The sequence below is a fragment of the Boeremia exigua genome, assembly GCF_020726555.1.
Source record: "Boeremia exigua strain MPI-SDFR-AT-0100 chromosome Unknown C7974scaffold_5, whole genome shotgun sequence".
In the NCBI taxonomy this organism is placed as follows: Eukaryota; Fungi; Ascomycota; class Dothideomycetes; order Pleosporales; family Didymellaceae; genus Boeremia; species Boeremia exigua.
In genome coordinates this window covers 1,187,515-1,213,399 of record NW_025763522.1, presented here as the reverse complement: position 1 = coordinate 1,213,399, position 25,885 = coordinate 1,187,515, and the positions used below count along the sequence as shown (strand labels likewise).

At 51.7% G+C, this 25,885-nt stretch overlaps 9 protein-coding genes and 3 non-coding genes across 12 annotated transcripts; 4 read left to right on the top strand and 8 right to left on the bottom strand.

Moving 5' to 3' along the window:
- Positions 1 to 6: 6 nt before the first annotated feature.
- C7974DRAFT_392535 (ubiquitin-conjugating enzyme E2 2) lies at positions 7 to 1,150 on the top strand. Its single transcript, XM_046141691.1, has 4 exons — positions 7 to 188; positions 271 to 335; positions 459 to 683; positions 740 to 1,150. The coding sequence occupies exons 1-4, from the start codon at positions 147 to 149 to the stop codon at positions 861 to 863; spliced, it is 456 nt and encodes a 151-aa protein (XP_045998093.1). The 5' UTR covers positions 7 to 146; the 3' UTR covers positions 864 to 1,150.
- Positions 1,151 to 1,322: 172 nt separating this feature from the next.
- Positions 1,323 to 5,209, top strand: C7974DRAFT_392529 (P-loop containing nucleoside triphosphate hydrolase protein). Its single transcript, XM_046141690.1, has 6 exons — positions 1,323 to 1,647; positions 1,706 to 1,725; positions 1,791 to 1,885; positions 1,952 to 4,129; positions 4,201 to 4,478; positions 4,531 to 5,209. The coding sequence occupies exons 1-6, from the start codon at positions 1,643 to 1,645 to the stop codon at positions 4,778 to 4,780; spliced, it is 2,826 nt and encodes a 941-aa protein (XP_045998092.1). The 5' UTR covers positions 1,323 to 1,642; the 3' UTR covers positions 4,781 to 5,209.
- Positions 5,210 to 5,775: 566 nt separating this feature from the next.
- On the bottom strand, positions 5,776 to 5,892 carry C7974DRAFT_t63. Its single transcript has one exon. It is a non-coding gene; the product is annotated as a tRNA-Gly (tRNA).
- An 872-nt stretch (positions 5,893 to 6,764) lies between these two features.
- C7974DRAFT_433387 (MFS transporter-like protein) lies at positions 6,765 to 8,659 on the bottom strand (the record flags this gene model as incomplete). Its single annotated transcript, XM_046144919.1, has 5 exons — positions 6,765 to 6,891; positions 6,942 to 7,906; positions 7,957 to 8,194; positions 8,245 to 8,582; positions 8,633 to 8,659. 5 exons carry the CDS (start codon positions 8,657 to 8,659, stop codon positions 6,765 to 6,767), a joined length of 1,695 nt encoding a protein of 564 aa, XP_045998091.1.
- Positions 8,660 to 10,081: 1,422 nt separating this feature from the next.
- On the bottom strand, positions 10,082 to 13,073 carry C7974DRAFT_433386 (rab-GTPase-TBC domain-containing protein; the record flags this gene model as incomplete). The annotated part of the gene is made up of 3 exons (XM_046144918.1): positions 10,082 to 11,942; positions 11,990 to 12,600; positions 12,648 to 13,073. The coding sequence occupies 3 exons, from the start codon at positions 13,071 to 13,073 to the stop codon at positions 10,082 to 10,084; spliced, it is 2,898 nt and encodes a 965-aa protein (XP_045998090.1).
- Positions 13,074 to 14,097: 1,024 nt separating this feature from the next.
- Positions 14,098 to 14,976, top strand: C7974DRAFT_169376 (uncharacterized protein). Its single transcript, XM_046136118.1, has one exon. It carries the CDS (start codon positions 14,299 to 14,301, stop codon positions 14,791 to 14,793), a length of 495 nt encoding a protein of 164 aa, XP_045998089.1. The 5' UTR covers positions 14,098 to 14,298; the 3' UTR covers positions 14,794 to 14,976.
- Positions 14,977 to 15,752: 776 nt separating this feature from the next.
- On the top strand, positions 15,753 to 16,757 carry C7974DRAFT_452582 (uncharacterized protein; the record flags this gene model as incomplete). The annotated part of the gene is made up of 1 exon (XM_046145832.1): positions 15,753 to 16,757. The coding sequence occupies one exon, from the start codon at positions 15,753 to 15,755 to the stop codon at positions 16,755 to 16,757; it is 1,005 nt and encodes a 334-aa protein (XP_045998088.1).
- On the bottom strand, positions 16,592 to 18,818 carry C7974DRAFT_392521 (uncharacterized protein). The gene is made up of 3 exons (XM_046141689.1): positions 18,595 to 18,818; positions 17,587 to 18,548; positions 16,592 to 17,537 (listed from the first exon to the last, which is right to left on the bottom strand). The coding sequence occupies exons 1-3, from the start codon at positions 18,776 to 18,778 to the stop codon at positions 16,920 to 16,922; spliced, it is 1,764 nt and encodes a 587-aa protein (XP_045998087.1). The 5' UTR covers positions 18,779 to 18,818; the 3' UTR covers positions 16,592 to 16,919.
- Positions 18,819 to 19,278: 460 nt separating this feature from the next.
- On the bottom strand, positions 19,279 to 19,377 carry C7974DRAFT_t62. The gene has a single exon. It is a non-coding gene; the product is annotated as a tRNA-Ser (tRNA).
- Positions 19,378 to 19,803: 426 nt separating this feature from the next.
- Positions 19,804 to 19,896, bottom strand: C7974DRAFT_t61. Its single transcript has one exon. It is a non-coding gene; the product is annotated as a tRNA-Glu (tRNA).
- A 550-nt stretch (positions 19,897 to 20,446) lies between these two features.
- Positions 20,447 to 21,048, bottom strand: C7974DRAFT_375420 (uncharacterized protein; the record flags this gene model as incomplete). The annotated part of the gene is made up of 2 exons (XM_046140206.1): positions 20,447 to 20,922; positions 20,979 to 21,048. 2 exons carry the CDS (start codon positions 21,046 to 21,048, stop codon positions 20,447 to 20,449), a joined length of 546 nt encoding a protein of 181 aa, XP_045998086.1.
- A 717-nt stretch (positions 21,049 to 21,765) lies between these two features.
- On the bottom strand, positions 21,766 to 25,860 carry C7974DRAFT_392517 (uncharacterized protein). The gene is made up of 4 exons (XM_046141688.1): positions 25,461 to 25,860; positions 23,537 to 25,401; positions 22,969 to 23,487; positions 21,766 to 22,922 (listed from the first exon to the last, which is right to left on the bottom strand). Exons 1-4 carry the CDS (start codon positions 25,679 to 25,681, stop codon positions 22,024 to 22,026), a joined length of 3,504 nt encoding a protein of 1,167 aa, XP_045998085.1. The 5' UTR covers positions 25,682 to 25,860; the 3' UTR covers positions 21,766 to 22,023.
- Positions 25,861 to 25,885: the final 25 nt, after the last annotated feature.

Below are 25,885 nucleotides of genomic sequence, written 5' to 3'. Positions count from 1 at the left end.
TGGCGCCAATCACCCGCCGAGGCATCGTCACTACTTTCGCCCGTACCACCCACCATAACACCAACCTTAGGCTTTTGCTATACCTTCTGTGTACCGGCTTTCCATTTACACGTACCAGCGATCCCGTATCTGCGAACTCAAGCATCATGTCCACTGCCGCCCGCCGTCGCCTCATGCGCGATTTCAAGGTACGCCACCACGATGTAGAGCTTAGCTGAAGGACCAGAGAAGCTCATGATGAAGGAACCAGACTAACATAACACCTTGTAGCGTATGCAGACTGACCCTCCAGCTGGTGTATCTGCCTCCCCCATAGCCGACAACGTCATGACCTGGTACGCTTCCATCACGCCCCGCACGCGACACTTATACGCTTTCGATATACATCGCGCTCGAGTCTCTATGCTCTCTTTACTCGAACATATACCATGAAAAATGATCTGCTAACAAGCAAGTAGGAATGCAGTCATCATAGGTCCAGCCGACACACCGTTTGAAGACGGTACCTTTCGCCTTGTCATGCACTTTGAAGAAGCCTACCCGAACAAGCCTCCTGGCGTAAAGTTTATCAGTCAAATGTTCCACCCAAACGTATACGGCACAGGCGAGCTGTGCTTGGATATCCTTCAGAACAGATGGTCGCCGACGTACGATGTTGCGGCGATTCTGACAAGTATCCAAAGGTGTGTATAATGGAATGCTGAGAGTCGTCGGTGGAAGCAGAGCTGACAAATTGCAGTTTGCTAAACGATCCCAATACCTCGTCGCCGGCGAACGTCGAAGCGTCCAACTTGTACAAGGAGAATCGAAAAGAGTACACGAAACGGGTCCGGGAAACGGTCGAGAAGAGCTGGGAGGACTGATCTCACCGTACCGCTCGGTGGACGAACGAGATGATGGTATGATATGATATGGCATGGGCGTGGAGTTACTCTGGTTGAGCCAAGACATTGTATTGTATTTGGAGTTAGCAGGCGTCTGCATATGGGCTATTACAGCAAGGCGTTTTGGACTACTACAGATCTACTTTGTAGCAGTCTTGACAATCGATGAATTCGAACAATTCTCTTTCGTCGATCCTTTGGCACCATATTGCACCATGCTGAAGGTGCACGTAATGGACAGCTGTACATGAAGGCGAAGAGAGACCTCAAGTATGTCTAGTGTTCGACATATGTGTACATCGTCGCACGAGCAAGCATCATAAGCACGTTGCCGAACTCATCAAGGCTGCATCCCGTAGTCGGCGCGGGGGGAAGGCGCGCTAGCGCAGGTCATCAACAAGCCGACGCCTGGCCGCCTCGAATCGGACCCTGGCTGCACGGCACCGTCGCACTCCTTTGCTGCTCTTTCGTCCAAGCATTCACCGACCTCCTTCCCGGGGTGTACTGGGTAGTGCTGCTAACTGGCCACAAGTACCTTGCATCTTGCGTTGGCGTTGCTTGGGGCGCTTTGATTTGTTTTCCCCTAAACGGCGGCGGGGCCCTTAATTACCCTCTCCCACCACGCGCAAGACCCCGCGAGACGTGACGGTATCACAACAGCACCACCCGCTGGGCCTGCAGCGACCACTCCTTCCTCACACCGAGAGGCGCAGGCAAAGTGAGGCCGTGGGGCCGAGAGACTGCAAAGACTCGCAAACATGGCGTACGTCTCTCCCAAGAATGCGGTGAGCGATAAACATCACGCTAACATCCCAACGCAGGAGCTCCAACACAATCAAAGGTACGCTGCAACATGGAAAAGAAGCATGGCAGAAGACATGGGGCACTGACAATGGGACAATGCAGTCGTGGCGCGGTTCCGTCCGCAGAACAAGATCGAGATTGCCAGTGGTGGTGAACCCATCGTTGACTTCAAGTCAGAGGACACATGTTCGATCAACGTACGTCCCAGCCTTTGACACAAATGCGTGACTCAAGAGTGGGCTGGCTGATTGACATGTGCACAGTCCAAAGAGGCCGCCGGGGCCTTTACCTTCGACCGAGTATTCGACATGAGCTCGCGCCAAGTTGACGTATTCGACTACTCTATTCGACCGACCGTGGACGACATTCTCAATGGATACAACGGCACAGTCTTCGCCTATGGCCAGACGGGTGCGGGCAAATCGTACACGATGATGGGAAGCGACATCGACGACGACGCGGGTAAGGGTGTCATTCCACGTATTGTCGAACAAATCTTCGCAAGCATCCTCGCGTCTCCGAGCAACATCGAGTACACTGTCAGGGTGAGTTACATGGAAATCTACATGGAACGCATTCGGGACTTGCTCATGCCACAAAACGACAACCTGGCTGTACACGAGGAGAAGAACAGAGGCGTCTACGTGAAAGGCCTATTGGAAGTTTATGTCTCAAGCGTAGACGAAGTTTACGAGGTCTTGCGGAGAGGCGGTCAATCACGCGCTGTTTCGGCTACCAACATGAACGCTGAATCGTCACGTTCACATTCTATCCTCGTCGTTACAGTCACTCAGAAGAATGTTGAGACCGGTTCGATGAAGAGCGGGCAGCTATTCTTGGTCGATCTAGCTGGCTCAGAGAAAGTCGGCAAGACAGGTGCAAGCGGCCAGACATTGGAAGAGGCCAAAAAGATCAACAAGAGTTTGAGTGCGCTGGGTATGGTCATCAACTCCTTGACGGACTCCAAAGCTTCGCACGTTCCTTACCGCGACTCCAAACTTACCCGTATTCTGCAAGAATCTCTTGGAGGCAATTCGAGGACTACGTTGATCATCAATTGTTCACCCAGTAGTTATAACGACGTGGAGACCCTCAGCACTCTCCGATTCGGTATGCGAGCGAAGACGATCAAGAACAAGGCCAAGGTCAACGCAGAGCTTAGCCCGGCAGAATTGAAAGCCATGCTCAAGAAAGCACAGAGTCAAATTACCACGTTCGAAACGTACATTGGTTCGTTGGAAGGTGAGGTTCAAGTATGGCGTGGGGGAGAATCTGTCCCCAAAGAAAAGTGGACGCCTGCAATCGAGAGTGGTACATCTGCTGCGAGCAGACGGCCCGCTTCAGCAGCTCGCGCGCAGACCCCCTCGCGATTTGATGCCACAAGAAGCTCCGAGACACCGTCAAGACCAGACTCTCGCATGGATTTGGACCGAGCAGGCACGCCTAGCATACCTCTAGATAAGGACGAGAAGGATGAATTTTTGAGGCGAGAGAACGAGCTCCAAGACCAGGTCGCCGAGAGAGAGTCTCAGCTTGCCAAGGTTGAAGACCAGCTCAAGACCGCCAAAGATGAGCTTCAGTACTACAAGTCTAAAGATAGCGAGTCGACCAAGGCGAATGAGAGGATGACGACTGAGCTCAACGAAATGAGAATGCAAGTGGAGAAGATCCAGTTCGAAGGCAAGGAGGCTCAAATCACGATGGATGGATTGAAGGAGGCCAACGCAGAGCTTACAATGGAACTGGATGAAGTCAAGCAGCAGCTTCTGGATGCAAAGATGAACGCCAAGGAATCTAGCGCTGCTGTTGACGAGAAGAAGAAGAAGAAGGCCGAGGCAATGGCGCAGATGATGGCCGGCTTCGATCTCGGTGACGAAGTGTTCAGCGATAACGAACGCAGCATTCGCAAGATCATCGAGCAGCTCGACCAGCTGTACGAGATGAGTTCGGCTGGCGAAGCGATTGCACCGGATGCTCTTCAAGAGTTAAGGGAAAGGATCGTCGAGACCCAGGGTATTGTGCGACAGGCGGAGCTTTCGCTTACAGCACGCAACGAAGAGGACAACGTACACAACAAGCGACGTGAGGCTCTTGAAGGAAGGAACGCTACTCTGCAGCGTTCGTACGAGGAACTTCTCGAGAGCAACCTGTCTGAGGCTGATACCGAAGAACTCAAGTCACGCCTTGCAGATGCGTATGCTGCTCGGCAGAATGGCAACGTGGAGCTTGTAGACGACTTGAAGGCAGATCTGTCCCGGAGAGTGGAGGAGAACCAAAAGTTCAAGAACGAAATCGAGGGCCTACAGCAACGCATCAAGAGCGGCGCCATCGCAAACGGTGTCGCAAACGGCATCAACGGCAAATCTGTGCAGCAGCAGATTGCCGAGTTCGACAATATGAAGAAGAGCTTGATGCGCGACCTGCAGAACAGGTGTGAGCGGGTAAGTCTTATCAGCGTCACGATACTCTCCATCCTGTTCGTGTGAAGATATGCTGACCCCTCACCCTATAGGTTGTTGAGCTTGAGATCTCGCTTGACGAGACGCGAGAGCAGTACAACAATGTACTCCGTACTTCCAACAACCGCGCACAACAGAAGAAAATGATGTTCCTCGAGCGCAACCTCGAGCAGCTCACTGTTGTGCAGAGGCAGCTCGTCGAACAGAACAGCTCTTTGAAGAAGGAAGTCGCCATTGCCGAGCGCAAGTTGATCGCACGTAATGAACGCATTCAGTCGTTGGAGAGCTTGTTGCAAGACAGCCAGGAGAAGCTGACAGCAGCGAACCACCGGTACGTGCCTCCATTCATACACCACCGTGATCCGAGTACTAACACTCCAAAGCTTCGAGTCCCAACTCACAGCCGTCAAAGAGCGCCTCGAGGCCGCAAAGGCAGGCTCGACACGGGGGCTTGGCTCACACAACGCCAGTGCATCATTCGCATTCGGTGGCGGTGTCGGCTCGCGCATCGCGAAGCCTCTCCGTGGAGGAGGTGGAGACGGCCCTGCTCTCCCTATCATCGGCAGCCTACAAAAGGACGGCGATGCTGAGCCGAAGAACAAGCGCACAAGCTGGTTCTTCAAGCAGAGCTAGATGACCCAGGCCCTAGATGCAATTTTTTGGATACCCGGCATTTTGGTTTGGCACCGCATCTTCACGACGGCGTTCGATTATGGTGCAGCATGGAACGATAGATGAACACATTCCCTCAGGTGACCTGACGAAAACGAACGAAACATGATGACTGTTCTGATGTCAGCAAGGGGAAACGGCACGCTTCCGGGTATGTGCATTTATACCATAGATCTACTCTCGTGTCTCTTATGCTATGCAACATCGACCTATTCTTTGCACTGTTCCTCGTTTTCGATCTCCGGTAATGTTAGGTGAACGAGTAGAGTCAACGTGAAGGTGCACATCCCTCCCTTGAGTCACCAAAAGGCTTTCGCCTTCTTCGTCCAGCAGGATGAAAATGACATGCGTGTGATTTTAGGGTTTCGTAAAACACGACATAGAGAGTAGAGTATAGCTTGATTGGCTGAAGTTAATTGGAGTACTAGCGCACGTGTATTTTGCCTCTCTCTGGTTTACAGCTATACAGTGGTGCGAATATGTATACTGAAAGAGCACCCTCTGCGATACAACCCCTATATCTAGCAGCCCCCACACACTAGGCAGCTGTCTGGTTCCGTCTCACCAGCACGCAACACGTCCTTTGGCTGACCGTACCGTCGTTCCTCGGCTAAGAGTAGGCTTCGGCACGAAGTAGAGAGGCTTGACTTACAGTCACCAACTTCGTAGTCCTCTCCTACACTGCTGTTTAAATGACAGAAGTTGGGCTTATACCTAATTGCTGTAACAACAGAAGGGGGTTGCCTCTATCTTTCTGCCGTAGATGGTGAATATACTAGAGAAGTATTCTCCACGACACATAGGTGTCGCCATCAACATGTTCCCTCTGAGCCATAGCTCTCTCCGTGAGCCTGCCTCAGACACCCGCGTGTTCCCTCGAGGACCCCCGCCTGTGGCAAAAAGGTCCGACAACCACACCTCCGCGCTTTCACATCGACACGACCGCCAAAAATAATTGCATCGGCCGGGAATCGAACCCGGGGCTAGCCGAAACTGTGCTGTCACTTTGAAGTTGTTGTACTGTCACTGTGAAGGCTTGGCAACGGCTAATTTTACCACTAAACCACCGATGCGGTTGTTTGATGATGAAACAAGTGTTGAAGACGTTTATATTGCCGCTTCAATTTCACGGCTGCCGTATGTTTGGTTTAGTTATCACGCTGGGCCCCTGTGTGCCGCCCCGTTCAATTGAAACCGCTGATGTGGGGAATGTGGGGCAGGCGGTGGGTCTCCAAGTCCTCAGTATCATGATTTCTCGTCCTCTCACATCAAGACGAATCCGTAACGGTCTCAAGCGGTTACTGTACCTCCGTTGTGCTTGAACGTATCCTCGATATAGTCAAGCATGAATGTAGTTTCGTAACTTGTTGAAAGTCGCTTCTGCTAGTCCATTTTCTGAGCGCATGATGAGGTTTGTTATCTACGGCCCAAACAGCTGCCAATCTGCTCTTTAGGTTACATTAGAGAGACTTGCCCAGTGATCGATGGCGGAAGTAGCGGCGCAACCTGACAATCTAGGGATTTCGTGGTTCCCAAGATGGACGGGCTTAAGATTTGAGACTTTTCATATTTCAGCATGTGGTAGGAGGGAATGGAAGAAGTTCCCATCTTTGTGTTCACGGTCGAAGGACGATTTTTAGGACTAATCTAGCGCAGAGAGGCTAACCCTTGTGTATAGTTGTAGAAGAACTTGGCATGTGAAGGAACAGCCTAGGCGCAGAGCTCAACGAAGCGGACATTGCAGTTGAGCTCCGGATCAGAGCATCAGCATTATACAGACTAAGAATTGTGCGCTTGCTTTTGCTTGGGTTTCAACTCATCTTAGCGCTAGCGTTTATATTTCTCCACGGTCAGGGGGAAGGTATTCATGTACAGATTTATCAAGTGCAGCTGCTCACGGTTGAGGTAACATGTCCGCTTCCTCCGAATAACCCGACATCGCCTCTCACATCCTGTGCACGCTGCTATTCTTGCTCCATCTCCTGAACGTCTTTCCGTAATAGTAAAACAGAATGCCAAACAAACACCAGGCTAGAATAAGACTTGCATTTGTCATGATCGGCGGGATGAATCTGTTGTCACGTTAGCTTCGTCAAGCAAGTCCTTGTATCAATGGACTTACCCGGCCTCGATACTCCACGGCGTGATGAACTTTCCAAATCCATACCCCCACAAATTCTTGTTCACCGTGATTGCGACAAACAAGCTACCCGCAACCGGCTTGTAAGAGTCTACCGCGTACGTGCTCACGATTCCTGGAAGTGCCGCAACCTGGATACCCGCGCATGTGTAGCCAATGATAATAATGGCTTCCCACGGCCACTTCCTCTCGTATCCAACAGCCACCACAATGTTACCGAGGAACATGACCACGACATACGGGATCATGGCAGGTAGCCTCATCTCTGGTTCACGGACACCGCCATTCTTCTTTGTCGCCTTTGCGGCAACCCAATCGCTCAATGGACCGGATGTGATCAATCCGATCAGCGCGCCAACGATGATGGCAAAGTTCGTAAAACCAACAGTCGTGGGTTTGAAGTTGTACGGCGGGAGCGACAGGACTTGGGATTGCGTGAGGTTGATGGTAAGGAAGGAGGAGCAAGACCAGGATGCAACAAAGGCAGCAAACTCAACGACGGGGAATGCGAAGAGTTTCCATGGAATCCAGAGATCAAGCAGAATAGAGAGGAAGGGGTTTGCATTCGGTTGGAAGATGCGCCATTGCCAGCGAGCAGGGGTTCCGGCGCCAAGGTATGGGTCTTTAGCCGCAGTCTCGGTGAGCGTGAGGTCGTTAGCATTGGGCAAGTTGGAGGACACGGTAGTGACCTGTTGAATGTCGCCGTTATCAGAAGAGGCGGTGGTTTCTATATTGGTTGCATGCGTTTTCTCGTCAGGTATATCGGATGCGATGTGCTTTGCGGGGACGGCCTTTGTGTCCTGGCGCTTGAAGCGCGTTTCTGGAAACAGGAAAACAACCATCAGGAAGGAGGCGCCAATAAGCCCGGCATTGAGCCACCAGAAGCTACGAAAGCCGAGGTCTTCTGTCATTACGCCCGAGATGATAGGTCCCACCATGAGAGAGCCCTGCAGGACCGTTAAGTTCTATATGAAGAAGTGGGAATTTGGAGACGAACCATGTATACCACCCAATATAATGTGTTCCACTTCCCTCGATCGTGTAAGAAGAAGATGTCAGCGATGACCTCAGGCATCATCGTCTCTGAGGGACCAGCACCGATGCCGTTGACGATGCATGCACCCATGAATGAGCCGTATGAAGTAGCTTTGGCGCGCCAAATACTAGTGCCAAAGTTAATAAGTTGGCTGAGGAGAAGCACTGGTCGACGGCCAAAGGAAGTACTGATGGGAACCCTGGTGATGCGTCAATTATAGCGTTTTCAATAATAGAAGGTCCGACTGACCAGATGAAGTTGCTGAATCCCAGCACCAAGATACACACGCCTGTAAACTGGATAGCACCAGCGAGGTCACACTGAAACGCTTCCATCAACGCAGGGAACATGGGTGCCAGTGCGAGAGGACCAAACCCCTGGGTAAAAACCACAAAGGCTGTAGACGTGATACATCCGGTCTTCCACCAGATGCTCCAGTTCAACGGGTCGTGCGGGTCATCGGAGGGTTGAGGAACGAGAACCTCTCGGTGAATACCTTTCACGAAGTGGTGGCTCCCTATGTCCGTCATGATTTCAGTGCCAGGTATGATCTCAACATTGAGTTCTTGTTCGAGCTGACGCCGCTCCTGGGATGTGTCAGAATAAGGGTGGTAGCCATAAATGAAAAGGGACGCACATCTTCAGTGTATTCCTTGGAAGCCATTGTGGCAGCTCAAAAGTTGGTTACCAGATTTGATGAATGCTCTGGTAATGAGGTGGGTACAGCAGGTCCATGAGCAACTACTTGTACTTCGAGTCCGCACCAAGTTAGCAGTCATCGAGAGCTGATTTGAAACTAGCGGAAACTTCCACGCTTTCGGATTAGGACCTGTCCTGCAAGTTCAGCCACAATGAGTTGGTGTCGGAGCGATGGCGCCGTCCAATTAGAGCTGCTCAGCTATCGGCAGTCTTATGTGTATGGTCGGGTACTTTGGTGCCCGAACGAGATTAACGAGCTTAGGTTTGGGGACTGGGCAGATATCACTGTATGAGAATGTGTCGACCTGAAAAGTACGTTCTGCCCAGCAGCCACGTACGCTTGGGGGCAGTGACATGCGTGTGAAGCCGAGTATTGCCTTGCTGTGTCTAGCCTGTCGCGGCTTGCGATATTGAAATCATCTCCCTGAACGGCCAGTACACACCCTAGTACACAGTCTTGGGTTCACGTCAACCCTGTCGACCCTGGACGGCGTCCTGTGAACGAATGATTACCTCACGATCCAGTAGGGCTGGTGAATGCGGGGTACAGTGGCGGTTGTAAACACGGCAGATGATCCCCAGCTTCGGTAGTGTTTCACGTCTGCTGTTCAAGCTGCCGTGACGGTGTTTTGACTCGATGTAGGAGTTGTGGCGCCCGGTGATGGTTCCAAGAGGCTAAGACAACTGCCGGAACGCGCTAAGGCTCCTAGTGCATTGCGGGGAGACTCGGTACCTTCACTTTACCAAAGACCAGAAATCTAGGCTGATGATGTTTACGGTTCGAGGCTCTGGTCACGTTCCTGCGTTCCCTCGGTGCTCGGTAGTCGTGCACGTGAGGCGGTCGTAAGGTGTTGACGCGCTGGAGAAATAGATATCATGCTGCTACGCGTCATCCCAGCGGTATTCGAACACCTTTCCACTCAATTTCGAAACTTAGATCTGTGTCTCCATCTGACTTAGTGCTGATTCCTTCGCTCCGGTGCATACTTTACTAGGGCTTGAGGATCGATCCTACATCTGCGTGTAAGGGAGCATTTTCGGCCCTTCACATGCTACACGCAGGCAGCCCACGATAGCTGTTGAACCCAAACACAATCAATGTGGGTTCTGTAACGCATCGATCGAGAACAGTTCAGATCTTTACATCCAGTGCGCTACACGCTCGAGATGTGTATGTTTCTATTGGGTGAAGAAAATCTAAAACGTGCTCTCAACCATGCATTGCTGGGAAAGCTGAAGTGCTCTGAATAGCACTAGGTATCTTCAAACATAAAAAGTCTCCGTGGCATCCGGTGCCTATGTCTCCCATAATGTCGTCTTCCAAGCGGCTCGATATGTCGTTACGTACATAAGCTGTACATATTCCAATTATGGCGTCACGTCCTCGCTACGAGATGCTGGCATTCGAAGTGCTGACCGTCCTCTTCCATCCCCCCCATGTCCAACCACCGCCTGCAGCACCTTCTTTCTTAACATCGTGCACAGTGCCAGGCGTTGGAGTCGGCGTTACTGCTGGACTTGCCGTAACACTTGTAGTGGGCTGCGCATTCATAGTCCTCTTTAGACTTTCAAGCTTAGCCCTCGTCTCCTCTAGTTCCTGTCGCGCAACGGCTTCAGCAGTCTTTGCGTTCACAAGCTCGAGGAGCAGTTGCTCGTTGTCGGTGGGCGTGTTATTGTCGTTTGCAGAAATCGGCTGCATTGCGAGCGACGAAGATCGCTTTGTGAAAGTCATGGATGGTGGATGTTCGCGAGTCGACTTCTGTGACGCAGTCCGGCCAAGACGTAGCTCTCTCAAGCCTGTGACACTCTCGGATGTAGTGCTCCTGCTCAGCGTAGGGGTTGTGTTAGGTGATGTGTCGTCTGCGGAAATCCAACTTGCTGCTGCAGAGGCCTTGCGTGCATTTTGTCGCAATTCGTTGATCGTCCTCTCCAGTCTCTGGTTCTGGTTGTATGAGTCTGCGAGACGATTTCGTGTGTCTTTGAGCGCGTCTCGTGCATTCTGAAGTTCAGACTGGCGTTCGTCGAGCTCGCGAGACAGTGCCTGCGTACGTGATGTCTCCAAGGTCAACTGTTCTTTGTTTCGTGTCAAGTTATCGCGAAGTGACTGCTTCGTCTCGAACATGGAAGAAGTACGATGATGCGATTGAGTGGCTGGAAACTGAGATTCCAGGGTTTCCACTACATCAGCATCGTCTCCTGATAGCTCTGACGACGAGTCGCCACCAGCCGGAACATCGGTAGCGGCCGTGATGGTTGTCCTTCGTCGTGATGCCCGAGATGATGGTGCAGATAGTGATGATTCCTTCTTTCGAATTTTATCAACAATAGACCGCACAATCCGATGATCTTCCTTCCGATCCTCGCGCTGCTTCTGTAATGCAGCCTCAAGCTCGCTGTTCTGTCGCTGCAGCTGGCTCACGGACATAAGGAGCTGCTCGATCTGATAATGCAGGTCCCTATCTTTCGCTGAGATACTCATGGCAACGGACGCGTGTCCTGATTTAATTGACATAGTATCTGCACGAGAAGCTCGAGAAAGGTCAGTTAAAGCGGTACTTTGTGTCACCGCTGATGTATCGGACTCAGCGGTAGAGTTCAATGTAGAAGCGAGGCTTTGTTTCGACGGTGTCCTTCTCAGGAAGCTGACAGGGCGTGAAGGCGCGGATAGGCCCGGGCTGAGAGACACGGACTTCGTAGACGAATTAGAAGGGCCCCACAAGCGGCCCAAAAACGACGTAGCGGATTTGTTAACTTGTTGCTTGGCGGATTCCTTCTCCTGCGCCTCCTTGTACTGCTGTTCTAATCCCTGCAACTTTTCTCGCGTGACATCGTTAGTAAACGAAACGAAATCGCTGACCAGGTCGTCCGCTGAGTGTGCGTTTCGCCCGTAAGGATCCCATAACTGGCGACCAAGTAATAGTTGCATGACATCTTCCATCTCAGTCAACGAGAGCAACTTCGCTTCATTTCTCTTCATGAGCGCAAGAGCAACGCGCATGATGGTTTCGGAGGCGCCCTCCGCGAAGAGTACATCGTAAATGCGGAACAACATTGGCAAAGGACATGTGACTGCGAAGAAAGACAAGAACCACTGCGAGAGGTACGCGGATTCAATCTGCATCTCCTCAAGATGCAGTGCAAGATCCGGCATGTGCTGACTCAATAGTTTCTGGAATTGAAAAATGCGAAGATGCAGACCTGAGAGGTCAGGAAGGAAGCAAGAGCGGAGGTCGTAATCTTCCATGAGCCTGTTTGAGATCAGCATTTGCCAGCAGGACCGGTGTGAGGAACTTGCCTGACAAGCACGCAAAAAGCCTCCTTGTCGCCCATCTGCATGAGGAGCGGACCAACCAGGAAACCTAGACCCTGACAGTACCCTATCTTGTTGTCATACAAGCTAAAGCACTTCAGCACGCGGCCCAACATCTTCTGGCCTTCGCCCTCTGGGTCTTTAAACATCTCGACGCCGGGAAAACTTCGACCGAGATCTTTGTTGATAATATTCTCGTAGGGACTTGACTCCCCACATAACACTTCGTATTGGTCCTCAATCAACTTGTCGCGCGATCCAGAGGCACTCTGCCAGACCACACCTCGTAGCGGTGCAGGAATGCCTCCGCGAATCTTGTTCAGACAGAGCGTTGGTAATCGCTGCACCACTTGTGGGTAATCGCGGACAAGAGCTGCCCAAAATTCGAGCTCAGTCATGGGCGGTGGTGATGGTAGCTGCGAGAACCGAACATCGGATGCATCGTTCTGCACAAGGCGCTTGAGCTGCTGGAAGGATGGTGGGCGAGACTGGCTACGGGCTCGGGTAGTTTTGAAATTGGGCTTCATGCCTGCCTTGGAATCGGACATCAGGGCATCATTCTCCTGCTCCAGGCGTGCAAGGAGCAAAGCCATGGCCTGCATGTGTTAGCATGGCCAGCATGCCAGCGGCGCGTGGAACATACGTCATCCTGGCCTGCATGGCTCTGCTGTGTTTCCTTCTTTTCCAGCTCTGCCCAGTCAACCTTTGCATCTCCTGAGCTGTCGCTCCCACCCCTCGAGCGGGTGGACTTGGTTGTATCTGCTGCGTCGACGTCGAAGACTGATACCGTCGGGCTGTTCGATGATGGTGCGATAACACTGCTTTGACTCCCTCGACGGCCGAATGCCTTGTGAATCTCGTCTGAGCTTGGCCGTGATGATAACCTCCGCTCATCTACTACAATCTCTGGTCGTATCATAGACGTCCGCAGATCATCGTCGTTCGTGTCGGCCTCGGACAGTGGCACAGTCACCATCGAATCGGTCGGCAGCGGCGTCGAGTCGATGTGGGTTCTGGGCGGCCGCGGCTCCTCGACAGTAGGATTTGTGACACTGTTGTCGACTTCCATGGTGGTGGCTATCGCCTCCGTCATTGCGTGGGTGTTATGGGGCCAGCATCCAGCCTCGTACTAGTTAATATGCGCGCACGCGCCGGTGTCGAGAGTGTTTCGAATCGGCAGTTGCAGGTGGCAGCGAGTCTGACAGCAATGCGCAATGAAACGCGCTACGAGAAGCTCGCTACACTTCAAGACGCAGCAGTAAAGAGCGACTACACGCAGACTGTAGAGACAGGAGAGGCGCTGAGTCGTCCACAACTGCGACATTCAGAAAGGAGCATCAGGAGGTCACCATTAGCTTAGCCTAGCTTCTCGCCCATTCGCAATTGAAGGGTCCACTCATAGTCTTGGCTGCATCGACAGGGGTGCCCATCCCACTAATTACTGCTCCGCACACCGACATCATCGAAGCGGGAGCAGTAGGACAGGCTGGCCGCTTTGTGCGACGCGCCGCACTCGTGGTAGACACGTTGCTTTGCGACACTTGTTTGCATGCAGGGACGCGTGTGGCATGCGCGCACGAGGGCACGAGGGAGGGTAAACACACGCGCCGCCACAGACGCGACCTGCAAAAGGTGCGCCAATCACAGAAGGCGCGACCGAACGTTGGCTGCAGCGCGCTACGCGCTAGCCGCATGGCCGCCTCGTCGACCGGACCACACCATAGTGACCATACAGTCATCACGTTCCATCAAACAACTTTCCACACGAAGCCACATGGGCCAAACTTTACTTCGGAAAATGTTTTCTCCATGTTATAGCCATCTTTATCAGATCCCTGTAACACGCCCATGCGGCCCTTTCCGGAGCATCCTGTACGTCGCACTTTTGTAAACTTAGGTTTCAAGGCTATCTCTCGCGGCACTTCAAAGCCATACCTAGTCCCTTGTCTTTGGAGATAGGTTGTAGTTATTCTGGCGCACCGAATACATACCGCAAGTCAGTCTTGAGGTCTAGGGGGTTTCTCCAATGAGGTCGATTCGATGATTCGCTGGAAATGTGCACCCTGATTGACATGATCCGTGGAACGTGATTGAATCTCTACTGGGCAGATGATTCATTCGTAGACACGGTGCCGCGGTTCCATGGAACAACAAAAGCGGCAATACAGCGCGATATATTCACGAATTCGCTCCACGCATCCTCTTAAGTTCACAAAGACCTTATAATCTACCACTCCTAATTAAGGTTACCCATCCGAATATTGTCTGCAAGATTCATTGCACCCTCAGCCACTATGATCACCAAACAGCACTCCCACCGCAACGATAGCACAATCTTCGTCATCGTAGCATGCGTATTCTCCGCCATCGGCATATTGTTCGTCATCACGCTTCTTGCGCATCTCTTGAAGTGGCTTTTCCGCAGACAAGCCGAAGATCTCGAAGAGGGCGACCTTTACCACTGCTTTGAAGACACACGGGCTACATACGGCACCTTCACACCGGCTGCCCATGACTCTCTTCTCCAAGATCCAGATGTAAGGAGAATGCTGAGGCACGAGCGAACTCGCAACAATATTTCTGGTTTTTACCAGATATCGGTGCGTAGACTTGACGAGGACGAGGACTCCCTCTCGAGCGACAGTTCGGATTCAGGGGATGAAGGTACATTCGAGTACGACAGAAGAGAGGAAACGGAGAACGAAGAATCAAGCGAGAGCGAGAGTGAGAATAGTGACAGTGATGAGGTCAACGACAGGCATGTTGCAAAACGGCAGCGCCGGGTCTGAGGAGGCCTATTCCACCAACGAGGACCACTGTATCGAGTAAAATGACCTCGGGAAGGACGAAATCCGCATGAAATGGACGGTGTTTGTGGGAAGGGTAAACGGAGATTCCTCGTATTCATAGAGACGTTGCCTACTGACACGTACAGTTTGATTGCCTACTTCGAGTGCATCCTGTTTCACGAAATTTTCCATCCTGGCATGTATCCAAATACGAAACGCATTTCGAAGATAAGCCTCTTGATTGTTCTACCTATTCTGGTACACTAAACCTTATGACTCTTCCTATATTGAGCTGACAGACATTTTGAACGTTGCTAATAACGTGTACATTCTTGTACTACTATCTCCACCATCTCTGGTCTTCAGATGGAAATACATCGCAAAATCGTCGTCATCTCTAGATTCGTCATTAGCTTTGGCGTCTCCGCATTTCTTGTAGCCTGCTTCCGTCTTGTACCTCTCTGCAGACTCAATGTGTCGGCGGGCTTCTCGTGTGTTCTTGGAACAGTGAGTATTCTCGCGGCCATGGAGATGCGATTGGCAATACTTTGGTAGTCGTTGTCAACTTGCCATCGTTAAAGGCTTTATGGTTCAGAGTCACTGAAGAAAGCTCACCTATTTTGACATCATATTGTGATTACCGGAAAGGCTACAGCAGATCATCAAAACGCTATGTAGAAGGAGCGGATCTATGCAGCACTCCATAAGCCTTGAAGCAGGTGCTGTTGCTACCAAAGAGGCCATAGTAGAACGAGTAGCACCAGGAGTGAAGCTACGAGAACAGTCATTCTATTACGTGTGTATGGCTCCTGTGTCGTGTGGTCTCACACAACGTTTGCTCATTTGTATTGTCTCACTTTCATTTCACCTTCACCCGAAACCCTACTTTGGCTGTAAGCTAGCGCGTCCCATCACAACTTCTCGGCTGTCATATCGCTCACACAACCGCCACCGACACCATGAATGGCCTCTCTAGACGCAACTCTCGTGCTCACAGCACCATTTCCGACGACACCAATTCAACACCGCAGCCGCCACCCGCTCCACCGCCCACGCGTCGCAGCGGCACGCGTGGTGTACGCGCAGTCTCGACAGCCGCCGAAGCTGCACCGTCGGGGGAAGGGACGCAACAAAGTCACACCCCACCCCACTATTTTCTTGCGCCTACTGTCCCAAGCCCATTTTATGGCAGCCTCGAAGCAAGCCTCGACGCCATTTTGCACTGGGGCACACTGCACCCTGCCACGACGCCAGTGAAAGAAGAACTCCTACGACCTGTGACCACATCAACGAACTGGCCTAGCCTACTGACGAGCACTATCGGGGTTGCAAGCACACTGGACCACACGCTTGCCCGATTCCTGTTGGAGGAGTTTGTGTTCCTGACCACGCGCATCTTACTCCCTGAGCAGATCGCCGAGAACAGATTGGCGATGGGCCGTCTGTACGACCGCAAGAAACACCTCGCCATCAGACTAGTACTTAGGTACGATATGCTGCGAGAGTGGTCTGTAGGCGACGGACCGGTAGGGAAGAGGGACGTGAGCATGCCGTCGGTGCCGCCTCCCACTACACTCCAGACCATGAAAAGCACAAATCCCCCGGACAGCCCAATGCGAGATACGGAAATGGAAGCAGGAAATCAAGGATACAAGAGGAGGCAGCTGATGCCGAATGTCTGGCCTACGCTGATTGCTGCGCCACCGGGTGGGTTCTTGACAAATGGCGTGCGGGACAGGATGAAGCATTATGTCACGCCACTTGATAAATGTCTGTTGTTGAGAGACGATGAAGTGGCTAGATGGAGTGACGAGTGGCTTGTGGTGAGGGCGAGTCAGATGGTGTTGCAGTGGCAATGGCTGAGACAGAATAATGAGACGCTAGATGAGATGGAGATCGGTGGATGGGAGGAATTGGACGGGAGGGCTGAGGAGTGCGAGTGGATTGCCGAGAAGAAGGAATGATGACGAGGGCAGTGAAGGAAGGCATTGAGGAAGAACTCAAGCACTGCAAGGGCCTTCCGAGGATGGTTCTGAAAACCGAAAGGTGGATATCGTGTGAATCTTCTGATCTTCACCAAAGCGCATACGATGAAGAGCCCATTCAGGAATGTACCGTGATAATCACTATTCCTCTTCGGTATCGCTTGGTGCCGATGAAAGTGGAGACGCGGATCCAAAAGATAGAAACGAGCTATCCATGCGACCCACCTTCTGTGGTGGCTTACCTGACATGATCTCAAGCACTTCCAGCATACTCAGAAGTCTTCCTGAGCACGCTTCCATAAGCTCTCGTGCCTGCTTCTCCTCCCCGGCATTACCTCTCTTGCCTCTGCCCGAGCCGTACGAAGAATGCCTGTCCTGTATTCCAGCCTCCATAGCTGCCCGCAATGCATCTGTGGGCTTGAATTTGTCTTCAGCCATCATGAGCATGAAGAGCTGCTCAAGGATCAGAGAGACTTTGGCGTTGGCTGCAAAACTCTGGCTGCCTTTCAGAGACAACAGAATTGACTCAAAGTGCTCTTGCGTTGGTTCGAGGCGAAAGTAGTCTGGTAATGTACCGCTGACAAATGGCAACAACAAGTTCGCAAGGAACATGTATTTCATTGGGCCAGGCACTGTCAATGAGGTGAGGTAGACGTTGAAAACCACGGTAGGCAGATACCGGAAATCCTCCACTACGTTGTCGAACCAATCGCCGAGAGTCGTAAATTGGCCAGGAAGCTTGGTCGCTACTTGCGCTAGCTGTACATTGTCAGTCCAAGGTCGGTCGCAAGGGGTATCTCAGGCCCACCAATGCTAGGAAACGCTGTCGCAATGCTATCGCATCGCTGCCACCGAGTCGTTCGATAGCACTATGCAAATCCAGGCTGCCACTAGTGATATCCGGAAGGTCAGATGGAGGCGTGACCTCGAATTTGCGTTCGATAGCTCGCGTCACCCGCGTGGGTGCATCTTTCATGTCTTCGTCGCTGTCGTAATCTGCTACTTCGCCCGTCTCATAATCCACGTTCCCAAGTTTCTGTCTTTTGTTCGATCCTTCCTTCAGCTCCATGGTCTCGTTCTCCCAAATCTCAGGATAGTCTTTTAGTGACTCGGCTGATGCTGTTGCAAATATTGCCTTAGCCATCCGCCGTCTCGTTGTTCGGGTTACCGACAACCCCTCACCGGCAACGTATTGCCATATGAGACTCTGCTGTAATGCAGCTTCTTCCCCCGCGTCATCATACTGGCTCTGTTTGACGCAGACATCCCAATCTGCCTCCATGAAGTCCAGCATAGTTTTGAGCCACAGTTTCCATCTGTCCCATCGCTTTTTGTAAGCCGCAGAGCAGTTGAACGCCCATCCAATGATGTGCCAGAAATCGTCCGCTCTGTACCACAGACTCTTGTCGTTTGCAGTTTCACAATAGAGGTGGTCGATGTCGTCGCTTTCATCAGGGGACAGACTTCTAGTCGCAGCCCTGTATCCACGTGGACGTCGCCGTGTGCGCTCGGCAGGGAATGTGAAAGCTTGTCGTACATATTGGTAAGCCGGTGCTTCTATTGTGTTCAGAAGGCATTGTAGATAGCGAAGCGCTGCATCAGCGCCTCTGCTGTTGTTTGGAGAGAGTGTCTTAAACTTGTAGGGGATTAAAGATGCGGCGAGCGCGATTTGTGAGGGTGGTGGGAGGAAGCCGGTGTAAGGCTGAGCAGGCGTAGATATGGATGTACCAGCTGAAAGGAGGCTGTAAAGAAACTCGTACGCGTTCGCATCTGCAGCAGTCAGAGATTCAATTCTTTAGTTGGACGAGATTTGTACATTGTTGCCCCTCAATGAACGCTTTCGCGTGGTTTGCGAGCTCATACGGCGCCGGCTTGGTAGGGCGCCGTTGCGCGCGCCGTGGCCGTATTCCAACAGCTTCAAGCGCTGCAGACGGCGCGTCACTGCTAGATGTATGCACGGATATCCTGCGTTGCGCTGCAGGCACTGAGGCCGTCGTCATGATGCAGACGTGTTCTGCAGCATGTTTGTGGAAAGCTGGTTGGGGTGGGGAAGATAGACGCGTCGCGCGTGCGCGCAGTCACGTTCGACTGACGCAACGCGGTCATACGATCGCAATTTGTGCGAGTTTCGTCAATGGATTCCTGAGCCTGCTAGTCCTCTGGATCTTTCCATTGAGTCCAGGCCCGAGGAGAGCTGTACATACGACAAGATTCACACGATTATAGCTATTCCACTGCGATAAGGTACCTCAATCCTAACAGAGGAAGCTCCTCCACAACAACCAACAAAAGGAAGTGGCTACAAGCTCCAACAGTCGTTTGTAACTTATATAGCCTGATCACGTTACAGGATTATCTTCGACCACACAGCGTCCTGTCACGCGTGTGAGAAGATGTCTTAGGTTATCCCCAGCGTGCAACAGCCTCGTCACGCCGAGTAAGTTCCTTACTAGAGAGCAAGAAAAAGACAGGGACACAGGAGGCCAACAAAAATCGAGACCGACGCGGGCAGGATTCGAACCTGCGCGGCCGAAGCCATATGATATCTAGTTGATGAACTCGTTCGAGTCATACCCATTAACCACTCTGGCACCGCGTCTGATGTCTTTTGATTGGTTGATTGATGATTTACATCGTATCTAAACTCACGTTTAGATTAACCGTCGTCCCTTTAAGTTTTGACGTACAGTAAGGCAGTCAAACAACTCTTGGAGTGTTCTATAAAAAGCACGCGACGTGCTGTTGGTGCTGCGGGGTCGCCACTTCCAAGTAGACTCTTGCCAATGGAATTTTAGATGCCGGCTTTGGAAATGATCTGGAACAGAGATTCAAATCTCATTCCCTGAGCAGATAAAACCAGAAGACTATTAGCTTGACAAAAATTGGACTCGTACAGATTTTCGTGGTCTGGCAAGATCGTGTTGGACTTCGGTTGTGATTTCAAACCTCTCAGCCCCACCACCGGATCTCAGCCCCACCTCACCTCCACAATGGAAGACATCCTAAGGGCAAAAAGGAATGCATATTCCGGTACCGGGAATCGAACCCGGGTCTTTCCGGTGCTTCAATCGAGTGATCGGTTGAAAGCGGAATATCCTAGCCTCTGGACTATACCGGAGATGGTACTGATGATGAAGGCCAATGGCCATAAATCGTAAATATCGTACTTATTTAAACAGTCAGTAAAAACGAGACGTGCAGTCGCTTTGCGAGTGGGCTCTTGGTTTCGTGGGTGGTTTCTTAGGGTTTTATTGCTAGTCTCAAGCCCGACTGTACCCATTCTAGAACTACCATGTTTGGCGTTTCTCCCATCACCATGTCAATAGATTCTATCCAAACATAATGTTCGTACAAAATGCACTCAGGATAGTATGCTTGCGAAGATGTGCGAGCATCTGGAGAGGTAGGGAATGCGCTCTTGCGCACCGCAATGGTATTGCTTCATTACATGCTGCACATAGGTAGTTGAGAAGCTCCAGACAATAGGGCGAATCAAAGCCGCACACTATGGATACTGTGCGCAGCACCGTTCTTTACAAGAATAAATAATCGGTCAATAAGTCTCGATGGTGTTTTGTCTAACCCTAATCTAAAGCCTTGAGGTGGTGGTATCGCTCGCTAAATCGCATGCAAAGAGCAAATCATCAACACAATCCTTCCGCAGCGCACTACTCCTGCGCTCTCGCTTTCCCCTTCCCTTTTGTACTCCGCATCACCATTGCATCACCATCGTCCTCCTCCTCCTGCACGCTCTCAACGGTAGTACTCGTGGACACACTCCGATCATCCTCAACGCTCCCCCTCCGCCCAAAGATCTTGCTGAGCCCGCTCAATCCATTGTGACTCCGCGAGCCCGTGTCACTCCTGCTCAGACTGAACAGGCTACCAGACGACGTGTTCCTCTTCACGCTATCGCTCGACTTGAGGAACGATAGCGACCCACTTGACGTATTGCGTTTCAAACCTTCTCCGTCGTCTACTGAAGAAGCTAGCTGGTTCTCTCGTCGCGCTTTCCGTGGGTCTTCCGACTTGGCGTTCCAGGCGGCATAGTAGTTGTCTGGGCTGACGGAGAGGGTCACAGGTGGAGAATTTGACGGCGAGTTCTTGAGGGACTTCCAAGCGCTGCGGATGGTAGAGCGGTGATCTGTAGGATGTCAGTGAACGCTTTCGACAAGTGTTCAGGAACGCAGGGTAACGTACGGATGTTGCCAGCGCCGCCGCGGCCGTAGATGATGTAAGGGTCGGATTTGGGACTTGTTGATGAAGGCATTGTTGTGAAAATTGGCGAGTATGAATAAGGCGTAGGATTGAGTGACGTAGAAGTGTGCCAAAGTTAGGTTTTGCTCGGGTGTAGTTTTGAGTTGTCGTAGATTTTGCTGGGTTCGATCCGAGGTCAGAAGCGCGGGTTTGAGCGATGTTTCTTCAAATGGGACTTATGGGGTACCAAACCATATACCATTCCCCAGATACGCAGCCCACACGTAGTCCAGCGCTCCGACATCGTCACCCCAGGCGTCTTTCGTCTGGACCCCCGAAACCTCCCGCATGCGTCTATCATTTTCTACTCCCAGAGACTGGAACCAATCACAGCGCTCTGGGCGTAGAGGCTTGGACGAGCTTTCGTAAACTGCAGCGTCACATCACTGGCCGATCTCGTGCGAGCCACTGCGAAGTGCAATGCTTATCAGAGCTTGGAGTCGCCAGATCACGTGCTGCTTGATTGTGACTGTTGCGATTTGTGTAACATGAACGACGGGCTGAGTCCGGCGAGGCGTGAATGGGTAATGTCAGGTGGCGGGGCGAATATGGGGTTGGTTTAGGCAAGGGTTAGCGTTGGAGTCGGGGAGATCGGCAAGCTTCGAGAAGGTCGATCGAAGGACGAAAGGAGTGATAAATTTGAGACAGAAGCGACATATTTCTGTAGGCGAAATGTCTGTTTGCACGACGGAACGCGAGGCGCGCATGTGCTTGCTTAAGAGCTTCGTGTGTATCGCTCCTATCTCAAAAAGCTTGGTAGAAACGGAAAGTTATCGTAGGCATCAGATTGCGTCTCGATTGTAAGATAGTCGCTGGGCCGGCGGGTGAAGCATGACACGATTATTTGTGTAACTATCGAAGCCTAGTTCTTAGACTGCCAGAGTTTGACCTCACTTCCTATTTGCTCCGGTAGCGGCGCCACCCGTACGCTATACTCCAATCGTACCTTGACAGCTGGAGACAGGACCCTTCGACGGTTCATGATAGCTCATACAACACCGAAGCCCCTAGCATTCTGTATAGCCAATCCTAGCTTCGTCCTCATTTTCTCCTTATCCTTGTATTCAGGTAGATAAAGCTTGCCAAAGCATGTACTGCTGGTAGGCAACTGATCCGAATCTCCCATGCGTACGATGTTGAACGTAAGACTTCTGTAGCCTGTGACCGGTATTCTAGCACTTGCTGTAACAAACTCTAATAGACGTGTCGCATCTTGTGGAGAGTAGCCCTGTACAATATCCCAGAACATCTCCACTGTAGGGTGTGTTACATCGTAGTCTTCGTACGTTGTACAAGCACGCAGCTCCGAAATAGAGATTGTTTGCGTGCCTTCGACAAGTTTTTTAAGACTCTCAGGCGTAAAGAGCTCAAGACTGCGCGAATTAAGACAAGTATGGAAACCCTTCTTGAACGCCTTGAGCTGAGGACGGATGGAGTGAAGGATAAGATATGTAACGTAATCCCTAACAAAGGTTCCGCGCGTTTCGTTAGTGACCAGAGGTACCTCATCGGATGTCGGTTTTCTGCCGTTACGCTTCGTCATATCAATGTCAACCTTCTGCCCGAAGACCTCGTAGCTGAAAGCGTAGTCGCGCATAAAAACATCAGCAACGTCGCCGTCTTTCCAGTCGAGAAGTGTCTCAAACCCTTTCGCAAGTTCAGGCCAGCCGTCACGAATGTAGTCGATGCTCGTATGGTCGTCGAGAAACCTGAACCGCGAGTTGAGCATCAGGTTGTAGAATGCCAGCGGAAAGGTAACAGGTAAGGTGATGCCATTGTAAATTGCAAGGCTGAACAATACGCCCAGCATCTTGAACTTCCAAAGAGATTCGATAGATCCAGGCTGAAACCAGGTCATCTGAGTCTTTGAGTCGATCGTGAACATGCCTGATAATGTTAGATCTGTGCGCACAACGTATAGCACCCCACTCACCATAATCCGGCGAGAACGCCTCACCCAATATAACGCGGAAAAACTCATATGTGACACCCCCATGGTCCAAACCGACTTCGCCCTCCTGTTGGCCGAGCTTGACCTTTAGAGGTTTGAGCAACATCTTTCTTTCTTGTCTCCAAAGCTGATCGAGCGTATCCTTGAGTGGTTGTTCTCGGCTAACATCAAGAACCAGATAATCGTTCAATGTGATTTTGAGTCGATGCTTAATCATGTACAGATATGGCTCGCGGAGGATCGTATCCAGTTGGCGCAACATCTGCTGAGTGTGCTGAGTGTGATCATACTGAGTCATCATGCTTGTGAGATTAACGACACGGAAATATCTGACGAGGTACTCTGTCGGATGAAGCTCCGGGTACTGCAAAACGTGCAGTGTGTTGAGTTGCGGTTTCCAATGAAGGTATCTGATCGGCTCATCAACAGCGTTCATGAGTTCGTGAAGGTAAGGAATCCTGAACATCCGAGACCATATGTTGAGCTGGTGCTGGTGCCCGTCTACAAAGTCAGTGCTGACTCGTGAGCAAGGAGTGATGTGTGTACTTACGTAGCTCATGGAGCAACATTATGGCTGCTCCAACGTTGGACCATTTGCGAATCTCGATGTTGCCGTCCCATTTCTTAGTAATGATTGTCTTGAGCCACTCAACGAGCGTAGCCGTGATCGTCCACCCAGGTTCCTTGTTTGCCGTATTGACAGATTTCATTTTACGCTTACTCTCTAGCGCTACTCGCTCGACGACTATCAGATGATGTATCAGTATGTCTGATAAGCTTTCTTCCGGCGCAGCGTAGTCAGATCCTACTTTTCCCGCTTCTTTGTGCATTGCTGCGTGTATATGGTCAAAGCTACTCCGAACGCCGATGGCTCGTAGCAGGCAATCGGCAAGCATCACAGCCGGCTCATACTCCAAAGCGTCAATGATGTTGATATACGGATCGACAAAATCATCAGCATCGGCTGTTGCACTAGGAATGATGATCCCCCAAGAACGTAAGCTACGCAATTGTGTCCAAGTACGCGGCCAGCCGACAGGCACTGAAGATGTCAGAGCGTGGATGCATATCATCACGATGTGGGCTGCTTCGTGGTTGTTGAGATATCGCGGGCAGGCTGTAGGATCAGACTTGCCAGTGGGTCCAGCTGCCGAACGATCGCATTGAGGAGACTCGGCCTCTGTGGCAACCTGCGGTTCAAGTGTCGGCGGACGAGTGTAGAGAGCCTCCAAAGCAACAGACAGGCTGTCGAATATCAGAGCCCCACTACATTGACTCCAGTCTCGAAAAGAGTGCGTAAGTCGTGCAGAGTCTAGGTGCGGCAGGGGCGAGAACTGAAAAGCTTCGTTCGAGTCGTGAAAGGACCGTAGCAGTGTCTCTGCATCACTCAAGGTATAGAACAAGGACCGACTGACGAACGCCTCGGCAGGTTGGTTCCATCGATGTGTGGAGTGGCCGCTAGCAGTGCTGGTGCGTGAAGTTTGATCCTGCCGGCCATGAAATTCTTCCTTCCATTCGTCTAACGTATCGCAGCTCAGGCTTGAAACACTTGGTATGACTGACTGCTTGTCATTGCTAAACTTTGTGACATTGTGTCGAACGGCTGGTGCCGGTGTAGCCTTTGACTTCGCGATAGCTGGGGCAATCGGACCCCCAAGAGTGAACGATTTCCTGCCAGTCTTTATTATCGACATCTTTGGGGTCTCGAGTACACCGTCGAGTGCTACGTTATTCGTGTGTTTCGTGGAGCCGCCTTGACTTGAGATAGTGGGCCGGTAGTAGGGCACTTTATGGACCTGTTGGCCATTGCTAAGCACATGAGGTTGGTCTCGTGGCGCATGTGCCTGACTCTGTGCCCGCAGATTCTGCTGTGAATGCTGGCGAGTGACAGCTGCTGTCCCGTGTGCACGCGCTGTGACTGCAGTATCGTTTGCACCGTGTGTGTAATCTGGCCGTGCGTCATCGTTCGAGGCGCGTAATGCGTTCAGTGCATGCAATGGACTGGATATCGATTTCGAATATGAGTATATCATGGAGACACTATCGTGAAGGCTCTGCCCGATTGACTTCGTATCCTTTTTGGTCTGGTGTCGACTGTCGATAGCACATGCCACTGCATCCTGTGTCCTGAGCCGTTCGACCTGCCGCGCATAGGTCTCATCACCGGCTTCTCCGTTTCTAGCGTATGAGTCGACAGCGCTTTCAATCTCGAAAGAGCTGGGCGAAACTTTGAGCTCATGAGGGCACAGTCCCCGGTGGGGGTTGCTCTGGCTGGCGAGGTAGTAGGCCAAAGCTCGCGCCGTGAGCTGCGTCGGAGGCCGGTACGGTCTGGAAGCACCGCGCTTGTTGCGCGAGAGACACGTCGTGGTATCACAGTAGGCACTCTTGCAGCCGTAAAGTACTTGTGACAGGTAGCTGCAGGGCTGTCAGTATTGGTAATAAGTGCACGTTGACAGGTCCTGCGCAGAACGTACCGGCGTACAAGGTTCTGAAACTTGCGCTGTCTTTCCAGCTGCGAGCATTCTAGGATCCGAGCCGGATCCTGCAGGTCGATCACATTGCTGAGGCGGCGCGCCGGTGCCTCTGATGGGCATCTCTGGCCGTCAGACCATGCATCAGACGGCGTCGTGCTGGAGTCGGGCAGCAGATGCAGTTCATCTCGAGCACATCGAGGCCTCCCTTCCGGCGAGGTCATGTCATGGAGTGAAAGTGGGCGTGTTGTCTATATATATGCTGCCGCAAAGATGATGAGTACCGCATTGCGCAGCTAGGCGGACAGGGTAGGGCTGAGTGCATAGCTCCCGCACCTGCCACGCAGCTGTGACGGGGAAGCGGCAGGGGTAGTGCTTGGCGAGCTCGAAAACGTCATTGGCGGCGCAACATTTGGACGTTCAACGTT

Bases quoted from the DNA above. Each gene is read 5' to 3' on its own strand.
- C7974DRAFT_392521 (XM_046141689.1), bottom strand. From the start codon at position 18,778: ATGACGACGGCCTCAGTGCCTGCAGCGCAACGCAGGATATCCGTGCAT. The intron at 18,549-18,594 runs GTACAAATCTCG...TGACTGCTGCAG, and splicing joins GTTCATTGAGGGGCAACAAT to ATGCGAACGCGTACGAGTTT. The intron at 17,538-17,586 runs GTGGGCCTGAGA...GACAATGTACAG, and splicing joins GACAGCGTTTCCTAGCATTG to CTAGCGCAAGTAGCGACCAA.
- C7974DRAFT_392529 (XM_046141690.1), top strand. The intron at 4,130-4,200 runs GTAAGTCTTATC...CTCACCCTATAG, and splicing joins TGCAGAACAGGTGTGAGCGG to GTTGTTGAGCTTGAGATCTC. The intron at 4,479-4,530 runs GTACGTGCCTCC...AACACTCCAAAG, and splicing joins CTGACAGCAGCGAACCACCG to CTTCGAGTCCCAACTCACAG.
- C7974DRAFT_392517 (XM_046141688.1), bottom strand. From the start codon at position 25,681: ATGACCTCGCCGGAAGGGAGGCCTCGATGTGCTCGAGATGAACTGCAT. The intron at 25,402-25,460 runs GTACGTTCTGCG...ACAGCCCTGCAG, and splicing joins TTTCAGAACCTTGTACGCCG to CTACCTGTCACAAGTACTTT. The intron at 23,488-23,536 runs GTAAGTACACAC...CTGACTTTGTAG, and splicing joins AATGTTGCTCCATGAGCTAC to ACGGGCACCAGCACCAGCTC.
- C7974DRAFT_392535 (XM_046141691.1), top strand. From the start codon at position 147: ATGTCCACTGCCGCCCGCCGTCGCCTCATGCGCGATTTCAAG. The intron at 189-270 runs GTACGCCACCAC...AACACCTTGTAG, and splicing joins GCCTCATGCGCGATTTCAAG to CGTATGCAGACTGACCCTCC. The intron at 684-739 runs GTGTGTATAATG...GACAAATTGCAG, and splicing joins ATTCTGACAAGTATCCAAAG to TTTGCTAAACGATCCCAATA.
- C7974DRAFT_169376 (XM_046136118.1), top strand. From the start codon at position 14,299: ATGATCACCAAACAGCACTCCCACCGCAACGATAGCACAATCTTCGTC.